The following is a 10,207-nucleotide window of genomic DNA, read 5'->3' on the forward strand; positions in this document are numbered from 1 at the left end:
AAATATGAAGTGCATCCCATGTGCTCGGCCAGAGGGCCACAGCGTCTAGTGAGGTGGCTTGGTGAGGACAGGAAGAGGAGGGGGAACACAGGGAAGTGGGTGAGGGAGGACGGGGGAGGTGCTCCAGGAAGACAATGGAGGTGCTCCAGGGAGGACTGGAGAAGTACTCCAAGGAGGACCAGAGAGGGTGAAGGAGGTGCTCCAGGGATGACAGGGATGGTCTGGTGAGGAAGAGGAGATGCTCTGAGAAGGACAGTGGAGATGCTCTGGGGAGGACGGGGGAGGTGCTCCAGAGCAGATGGGGAGGTGCTCCAAGGAGGCTGCTGCAGAGGCCCACATTTCCCTGAAGTCCATCTACTGTAAAGACCTGACCTTCACAGTAATTCAGACTGAGGTTGCAACACATCAGCATGTGGACATTCATGGGTAATTTGCAGCCAGGGTTGTTGTTTTTTTTTAATGGAATGGAGTGGAGGAGAGCAGAATGGAATTGGATGGATGGGATGGGACAGGACCGAGTGGGCTTGGCAAGCTTGGCAAACTTGAGGCAGTGTGGGCTTTAGGATCTGTCACTTGCTCCACTGTCTGAGCGCTCATAGATACGAAAAACAGACAGATTAAGTCCCTAGGCTTGCCAGCCTTCTAGGACATTCCACAGTACACTGCAAGCATTAAGCCAGGTTATCATTGACTGTTAAGACATTTTCAGTATGGATCTACGTGTGTGAGGGGTGGTGTAACAAATGCTGTGCAAGCACAAATATGTGCACACAGATGTGGAAATGTGTGAGAGTATGATTTGGTGTTTGTGTGTGTATCCAGATGAATTTTTTAAAAAAGGAATTTCTAAGCCAGGCACCAGTGGCTCACACCTGTAATCCTAGCTACTCAGGAAGCTGAGATCTGAAGATCACGGTTTGAAGCCAGCCAGTCCCCATGAGACTCTTATCTCCAATGAACCACTCAAAAACTGGAAGTGGCACTGTGGCTCAAGTGGTAGAACGCTAGCCTTAAGCACAAAGAGGTTCAGGGACAGAGCCCAGCCCTTGAGTTTAAGCCCAACAACCAACTATAGATATATATTGCTACTGTTCAAAAGTGTGGTGGCTCTGGATACAGCTCTTCCCATGGAGACCACCGTCTATGTGCAGCACTTTTCAAACGGAGTGAAAGCAGTGGTGTTAGATTTGGTGTTCACCATGGCAGGCCTTGAGGAGGAGATGCGCCGATGGCTCACTCAGACACGGGCAGGACACTGGGTGGTGAGTGAGGAAGTCCAGCGTGGTAGCTCTGGGCATTGCTGTCAATGTATTGCTGTTGTTGTTTTCCCTAATTCAGGAACCTGGGACTATGTCCTCCCCAAAGTGGAAGGCAGAATGACCTATCAGAGTCCTGAGTGTCCTCCTGCCCCAGGCACCCCAAGCTCTATGTCCTGTGTGGGTAGCACATTCCTTTGACCTTTAGCCTCACCTCCATCCCACCAGGTGGAGAAGAGGACAGCTGATTTGGGCCACCAGCAGGTTCAACCCGGGCATTAGTCTAGGATTCCCCATGCTGTGTGTGTGTACCTGAGCCTCAGTTTTCTCACCATGAAAATGGGGTATGTGTAGTCCTAGTCTCAGAGCTACAGTGGTCTTAAATGATTTGTCACCAGAACCTGGGGCACAGAGGGCCTCATTGTCACCTATTCTCAACTCCCCCGCCCCCCGAGTTCTTTTTGCTCAAGGCTAGCACTTTACCACTTTGAGCCACAGCACCACTTCCAGTTTTCCGGTGATTCATTGGAGAAGAGTCTCGCAGACTTTGCTGCCAGGACTGACTGTAAATGGGGCTCCTCAGATCTCAGCCTCCTGAGTAGCTAGGATTACAGGTGTCCAGCCCTATTCTCAACTTTGAAAGTGACTTAGGTGAGGGTTTTAGTGTCAGTCCAATTTGGGGGTCTAGCCTGCTTTAAGGCTACCTCCAGAAGAAACCCAGGACTAGTATGTGGTTCTGGCAGTATATCAAGAGGCAGCAGCAGGCGGAAGAGGCTTGAACCCATGACCAGGAGAAGTGGTAAGGATTTGGGGGATGGAGGGAGGGAGGCTGCAGAGTGATCAGTTCATGGTTGTCTAGGATTTGATCCATTTGTCTCTGAGGTCAGGTACCCCAGGCCTGCTGTTTATCCTTTAATTCCCAAGATAGCCAGGAGCAAGGCTTGGTGCTTCTCCCTCCCTGGGCCCCTGTTTCTCCTGGTCGCCCACCTCCCCGAGGCTGACCACAGCACCTCCACCCAGTGGACTGTCTCCTCCCACCCAGACAACCTCACCATCCACTGCTCACTCTGGCCTCTTCCATACCGAGCTCTTACCAGCCTCAGGACCTTTGTACTTGCTGGTCCCCCATCAAGAGTGTGTCTCAGTGAGGCCCCCTCCCCTCCTCCCTCCCTCCCTCCATCACATGGTCCACTCTAGTCACCCCCATGACTATCTGATAGGAGCTTTCCATGGGTGGAGCCTGTGGTCTGTTCACTGAGTGCCCTCCCCCTCCCCCCTCCTTACCTACAGCAGTGTGTCACTCACACAAGCATCCTCATTGCCCCAGGGATTGGTTCCAGGACACCTATGGACATAAAGTCCCGAGATGCTCAAGTCCCTTTTGTGAAATGGCACAGAGCCTGCCCATCTCCAGGTCACCTGTAACCCCAACACAGGGTGGGGCTCTGTCCCTGGCTGTCCTGTATTGTTTAGAAAATACGAACAATGAAGAAGTTCTGTGCACGTTTGATCTGCACATATCTTTTCCTGGTCATTTTTATTTGGGCCCACAGAGAGGTAGGGCTGCCTGGAGCAAGCCCTCTGCAAAATGGGAAGAACTGCTTTCCAGCTGCATGGGCAGTGGCTCCATTTCCACATGAGCAATCCAGGGCAAGAAACTATGACAGGCTGCCAGGTGTGGAGCCCGATCTCAGCCTCTAGAACCAGCCAGAACACGTGCTGCCCTATGCTGCAGACAAGAGCCCGTTCCCTTCCCTCTCGGAGTACTAGATGACTTTGGCCTACAGTTTGTCTGGCTTGCAGTAATACTTCCTTCCCGCTTTCATTTTTAATTTACAAACTGTTAGTGATGCGAAACAGCCTTGCATGTGATCTTCTTTGAATTGTTTGTAATATCTCTCCCCTTTCCTTGGGTTGGTCTTCTTTTCTTATTGATTTATAGGTGCAGTTAGTATATTAAAGATGGTTGTTCTTGGCATACTTTATGTGTAATTGTCTTAATGATCAGACTAAACATGTAATAGACATGACATAGACTCTTTCTTCTCTCTAATTCTGTTTTATCTTAGAATCCCAATCCTCATGAACTTTGGTTAAGTCCTCACAAACTTTGGTTGCTTTCTGGGAACTTTTCAGGCAGATGGGTAAATGGATGGGTGGGTGGATAGATGGGTGGGTGAGTGGTTGGGTGGATGTGCGGGTGAATGGATGGGTGGATAGATGGATGAATGGCTATTGGATGGGTGAGTAGGTGGGCAGATGGGTGAATGGGTGGATGGGTGGGTGAACATAGACCCTTAGAAACACTGAGATGAACAATCCATTTGACAGATGACCTAGAAATAGGGATGGATTTGTTTGAAGAAAAATTTTACAGAATTTGGTCTAGAGAAGGGAGGTGCTGGGAACAAGCAGCCCATTTGGCCTACATTCATCATGACTCTGCGAGAGCTTCAGATGGGCCAGGCAGGGGTAGTCCAGGGCAGGATCTCAGGCTTCTTCGTGCTTCAACCCAAGACACTGTACTAGAATACTTTAGGGGTGTTGGCACACATCTGCCACTGTCCCAGGGCACACCTGATTCATGAACGCTTTTCCCTTCCTATGATTGGAAGCTTGGCAGGGCCTGTCCCCAGCTCTGGCTCTGGGGAAGGCCCCTCCTTGGATACCAAGGGTGATGTTGTCCCCTTGTCATCTGGCATCAGGCCTCTGGCATCAGGCAAGGCATTGGTACCCAGTAGGGAGAGGCTAGGGACTGAGGGCTGCAGCCCTTTCACTGGCTGGTCTTTGAGCCCGGCCTTCCTGGGCAGCAAAGCAGGAATAACATGATCCTCTGCCTCCTGACTTCTCCTGGTGAGGCCTGGGGCCCCCACAGCGTCTCCATGAGCTTGGTGGAGAGACAGACTGTTCCATTTTCTGCTTCCCCCCTGCTGCAATCTTTTGCATCAAAATCTACTTTGAAGCTGGGCTGCCTGTAATCCAAGCTACTTGGGAGGCCTGGGCCTGGGAGGATCATGGTTCAAGTCCAGACTGTGCATACACTTGAGACTCCTTCTCCAACCCAGAGCTAGCTTCCGTGGTGCACAATGCCATCCTGGCTATGTGGGAGGCTAAGATCTGGAGGAATGCAGTGCCAGGCCAGACAGAAAAGTGCAGGGGACGCCATCTCAATGGAATAAACTGGGCCTGGTGGCTCACAGCTGTAGTCTTAGCTATGCGGGACACCTAGGTAGGAGGATCAACATGCAAGACTGATCTGGGCAAAAGAGAAAATACCAGACCTTATTCAAGAAAATAAACTAAAGCAGAGACAGAGAGAAAGAAAGAGAGAGAGCGAGAGAGACAGACAGACAGACAGACAGAGACAGAGAGAGACTTGACTCAAATGGTAGAGTCAAATGTGAGGCCCCGATGCCACCAAAAAGAAAAAAAAAAAAGGAAGCATGGGCAGTTCTGAGCAGCCTGCACTGCCCTGTTGGACAGCGTCCAGCCTCAGTAAGGCCAAGTGGACATTGGAGGAGGCACTGGGAAATGTCCATTGAGGCCTTGGAGGAGGATTAAAGTATAGGAGGCTCCAACAGGTGACCTCCTGCATTAGCCCTTGGGTTCTGCATATGCCATTCTCAAGGTTCTCATAGCCCAGTACTGAGAAGGGCCCGGGAGGCCCGGACCTGGTCTGCCCTGCCCTCCCGGGATCATCTCCAGGGTCCCGGCAGGCGGGAGCGGCTGTCTACCATATGTGGTGGCCTGAGCGGCAGGCGGCCATCCACATGTTGTTTGTCTGCCTTGGTCATCAGTGCCGTGCCGGTGTCCCCCACTGTGTGTGGGGGGGGTGTCAGAGAGGCAATGCCCAGTATTCCAGGGTGGGGAGCTCTTCCATGGTTCTGGTCCTTTGCAAGGGACAGCGCCTCCACCGGGAAGGATAGACATGTTGGTCTCTTTCTGTTGTTCCCCCATCCTCCTCACCACCCCCCACCCCCAGGAGACCTGCAGGACAGCTGTGTGAAACCCCACAGTCCACCGTGACCAACGATGTTCTCATGCAGGGCATGCTTCCCCAGGCACACCCCAGTCGTGAAGAAACTCTACCCCTAAAAATGTTAGCATCAAAATAAACAGCTTCCCACTGACTGTCAAAGAAATTCCACTCACAGACCTGACAGAGGCAGGGCAGGTGACCGGAGTCATGGCAGCCACAGTGATGCCAAGAAGACCCTTATAGCAGGCAGGCTCCGCCCAGCTCCTCACCACTCCTCCAGGACCCTGGCCAGTGGGATCTCCAAGTCCCACATGGCAAAATAGACCCACAGAATGCTTAGGACACTGGTTCAGGGATGCATGGGGGAAAATGCAGGGGGAGAGCTGGGACTTGAACCCAGGAAGTCTGGCTTGGAACCCTGCTCCCCAGTGATTCTCAAAGAGTGGTCCCCAGACCAATGAGGTTGAGAATCCTTTAGCACTGCAATGTCAGGCTCCTCCTGGGCCCCTTGCAGTGGCAACTGGGAGGGAAGCCCAGAAATGGGTGTTTTTCACAAGCCTTCAGGGTGAATCTGGTGCATGCTCAAGGCTGAGGACCCCTGCTCTGCTGCGCAGCGGCACACAGGATGGTCTCAGCTGCTCGGGAGGCTGAAGCAGGAGGATCACTTCAGCTGAGGAATTTCAGGACAACCTGGACAGCATAGGGGAGACCCCATCGACCCCATCTCTTAAAAATTAAACAACAACAACAAGTCAGGTAATGGTGGCTCACACCTGTAATCCTAGCTACTCAGGAGGCTGAGATCTGAGGATTGCAGTTTAAATCCAGGGCAGGAAAGTCTGTGAGACTCTCATCTCTAGTTAACCACTGAAGAGTGTGAAGTGGAGCTGTGGCTCAAGTAGTAGTAGAGTGCCAGCCTTGAGTGAAAAATGTAAGGGACAGTGTCCAGGCGATTAGTTCAAGCCCTAGTACTGGCACACACATACTATAATATTTTTAAGAGCCCTGTTTGACTTCATCGTCTTGGGTGAGTGACGTGGGTAAGCGAGATGACGAGGAATGGCGGCTGACTTCGCTGCCACACCGAGGGGGTGGGAGGGGCTGCGGTATGCGGGACGCAGATGCTCTGGTTGTGCAAGCCCAGGCAATTACTACCCTGTGAGCAGGAGGCCCAGTGCTGGCAGATGTTCTGGCTTTTTCCAGAGAAGTCCAAATTCCAGATTTTTATGTGAAATCTCTTGTTTTTTTATTTTTTTAAATAATGTTGGCAATCTGTCCAAATGAGTCTTTAAAAGAAAAAAGAAGTGGGTGGGACTGGAGTCCGCGGGCTGCATCCTGAGGATATCTTGGTGGTGGATTCACTGGCTGACTGAGGACAGGGACTTGCCTCAGAGAGCATGCAAGGGTCAGGGGGCGGGGAGGGGAGGGTGGAAGCCAAGGGTCACCCTGGGCCTTTGCGGTCCCCTCAGAAAGGCCAGCAGAGTGAGTGGGAAAAGCATGATGCTGCAAGAGGACCTCAAATTTACTCAGCACCCCTAAATAGAAAAGTTAAGAGCCAGGCACCCGTGGATCACACCTGTAACCCTAGCTACTCAGGAGGCTGACATCTGAGAATCATGGTTTCAAACCAGCCTGGGCAGGAAAATCTGTGAGACTCTTAACGCTAATTATTTACAGAAAAAGCCAGCAGTGGAGCTGTCTGTGTCTCAAGTGGTAGAGTGATAGCCTTGAGCAAAAAGGAGCTCAGGGACAGTGCCCAGGACTGACAAAAGAAAGAAAGAAACAGAGGAAGGAAGGGAGGGAAGGAAGGAAGGGAAAATAAATAGAGGTCATTGTGATCCTTGAGTCACTGACTTCTGTTGAAACATTCTTAGGGTTCAGAGACTCTGAACCTGGGACCCCGGTCAGAAGAGCCCAGGTGATTCCTTATCCCCAACAGAAAGATATATCTGCCCTTCACCCACAACCCAAGCTCTGTGTGATCTCTTCACAGCAGGCAGAGACACCATGCCTGGTCCCGATGGCCTCTGGGAAAGAAGGGGAGGCACAGGATGGTTTGAAGTCCCATTCTGTGTCATGAAGGTGAGGGACAGGCAGCACAGGGGTACAATGGAGCCCCTACTGCGTGCCCGGCGCCTGCTAGCTCATCTGTTCATTCCTCACAACAAGGCCTGTGGACTGAGAGCTACCGCTACAGCTTTTCAGATGGGGAAACTGAGGCACTCAGAGACTAAAGAGCTTGTCTAAGGTCACTCAGGGGGTGCTGGAACCAGGATTTCCACCTGTACATCTGAGCATAGCATCTATCTTTAGATTGTATTGTGTGTGTGTGTGTGTGTGTGTGTGTGTACACGTACGTACGCGCCAGTCCTAAGGCCTTTGATTTCAGGGTCTGGGCACGGTCCTTTATTTTTCCACTCAAGACTAGCACTTGATCCAAAGCTCCACTTCCAGCTTTTTGGTGGTTGATTGGAGATAAGAGCCTCATAGACTTTCCTACTTGGCTTTCAATCACAATCCTCAGACCTCAGCTTCCAGAGTAGCTAGATTACAAGCCTGAGCTATGAGTGCCGCGCTGTCCTTAGATTTTTAAGACCCTTGTGGACAGAGAGAGTGGCTGGGCTGTGAGCTGAGAGTTTTGCAGGCGTCTCTTCTCCTAACAACCCCTGCCCTGCTCATAGAGGAGCACTACATTGTCCATGCACACGCAGTGCCCCCAAGCTCTTAGCCAGTGAGCCCCAGCATGGGTCCTGGCCCAGTGGAGGGGCTCAGCACCCATGTGTTAAGTGAGTGGGCGGGTGAATGGACTCCTGTGTTAGGCTGTAAACCGTGGCGCCTAGCTCTATGACCATGGTGCAGAAAGTGGATCCAGGTCTCAGCTCATGCCCCAGGGACCTGGGGAATGACGGGTGGCTCAGATGGGACCCCAGCCTCTGCTGCAGGGCCACAAACGTGGGAGCAACTGGCATTTTTGACTAGGGGAATGACAGTTGCTGAGAATGCTGAAGTTATATGGGGTGCTCTAACACCCCAAGGAAACCCAGGAGGTTGCCATGAGAGCCCAGATGCTTTTCTTTAGAAGCACACATCTGAGCCGGGACAGAGCAGCGATGGAGGCCAGGATCCACCTGATGTGTAGAAGGACCTGGAAGTGGGGGGGTGTTCCCTGGACCCCCGTTCTTTGGAGCAAAGCTGCGTCCCCACAATCTGTTTCCTATCTAGTGAGCTATATCCATTCTGATCAAACATTGACAGAAGAGAATTAGCTCCAGGGACAAACGACTTTACTTGGAGCTATGGGAGCAGCAAGCCTTGGGAGGGCCGGAAAGGCGCTCAGAATCTCTGTCTTTCTGAAGCCCATGATGTTTCCACTTGTTGCTTCCTCCCAGGGTCTGACATGTTTATTTATATATTTTCCCCCTCTTTGCTTCTGTATTAGTGAGAAATCATTTGGCTGCAAGTGATAGAAACCCTAAAACTCAAAGTGGGTTGAGAAAAGAATGGAAGACACAAAGTCCAAGAGTGGACAAGGAGACACCACACACACACACACACACACACACACACACACACACACACACACACAGAGTCCCAAGATGAGCTACTGCTGGGCCACATGGCTGTATCTGAATCAATAGACACTGAGGTCACAAGACGGACGCCCGGCTGGCCATCCCAGGTAAAGTATGCCAGGGTAGAGATGACTCCAAGAGCCTCACTCAAGCCATGTGGAGACTCAGCCTCTGCTCACACAGACAGGCCATGGATGCCAGTGCCACCAGTATCTTGTTTATCTGGGGAGATACAAGTGCACTGGAACAGGTCACTATACCAACCAGAAAATGTCCTTAGGTGAAAGGTCATCTCGAGATCCATTTCCTATCTGTCCAGCTCAGGTGAGTCAAGGTCAAGCTCAGGGTCAGATAATAAGCATGGTTGCCAGCCCTGTGCTCAGGTCAAGGAGGTGTGAGCAGAGACGACTCTTTCATATTGTGTTTATTGTGGACACACATCCCTGAGCCCCATTAGACCCTCCTGGAGCCTTCTAGGGATTCTGACACAGTCAAGTTGAAGAATCCTCAAGTTTAAATCTTTCTGGAACAGCATTACACAAAGGCCATCACCTAAGCGGACCTTGTTGCACTTTTTTTTTCCGTTGGTCGTGGGGGCTTGAATTCAGGGCCTGCGTGCTGTCCCTGAGCTCTTTTGCTCAATCCTAATGCTTTACCACTTTGAGTCATAGCTCCACTTCCAGTTTTCTAATGATTAAGGAGATAAGAGTCTCAGGGACTTTCCTGCCAGGACTGGCTTTGAACCACAGTCCTTGGATCTCAGCCTCCTGAGTAGCTAGGATTACAGGTGTGAGCCACCAGCGCTGACCCCTTGTACTTTCTTTTTTTTAATACATGTTTTATTGTAAAAATATTGTACAGAGGGGTTACAGTTACATGAGCAAGGTAATGAGTACATTTCCTGTCAAGCATTGTTACCTCCGCCTATGTTTTTCCCCTACCCTCCCTTCCCTCCCACCTCCACAACTACACTCCCCCTCACCCTTCACCCCCCCCAAATTGTAAAGTTTGTTTTTCAACATAGTATCTTGTACACCTCAATCTGTATCCCTATTTAAGCATTTTGTTTTTTCCCTTCCCCTCCCCAAGCTAGAGAAGTGTATATACACGATGCAGGGCACCAACATCAAATACAGTAAAAACAGGGAGTATACCACGAGGAGGAACATACAAAGAAACAAAAAAATCACATGGTACATTACAAATATGTTAGGAACAATAGCAAGAAAGCAAAAACTACTTGTGTCCCTATCTTGGGGTTCGTTTCGCTTAACATCATCTTATCTGGTCATATGTACATAGTTTTTCACCTTTTCTGCTTGTCCTAAACATATACTAGTTATTGAAAATAAGGGAAACTATAGAAACTATGTTTCTTTGGGCCTGGCTTACTTCACTTA

The 10,207-nt window shown here is 50.7% G+C and overlaps 1 protein-coding gene across 1 annotated transcript in view; it reads left to right on the plus strand.

Annotated features, from left to right (window-relative positions):
- The first annotated feature begins 298 nt into the window (after window positions 1-298).
- The window catches only part of Rspo4 (R-spondin 4), an 18,410-nt gene continuing 8,501 nt past the window's right edge, over window positions 299-10,207 (plus strand). The window contains exon 1 of the mRNA XM_013010655.1: window positions 299-426. Coding sequence (XP_012866109.1) covers window positions 299-426 — 128 coding nt within the window. The remainder of the gene's footprint in view (window positions 427-10,207) is intronic.

The sequence above is a fragment of the Dipodomys ordii genome, unplaced genomic scaffold (genome assembly GCF_000151885.1).
Source record: "Dipodomys ordii isolate 6190 unplaced genomic scaffold, Dord_2.0 Scaffold13, whole genome shotgun sequence".
Classification (NCBI taxonomy): Eukaryota; Metazoa; Chordata; class Mammalia; order Rodentia; family Heteromyidae; genus Dipodomys; species Dipodomys ordii.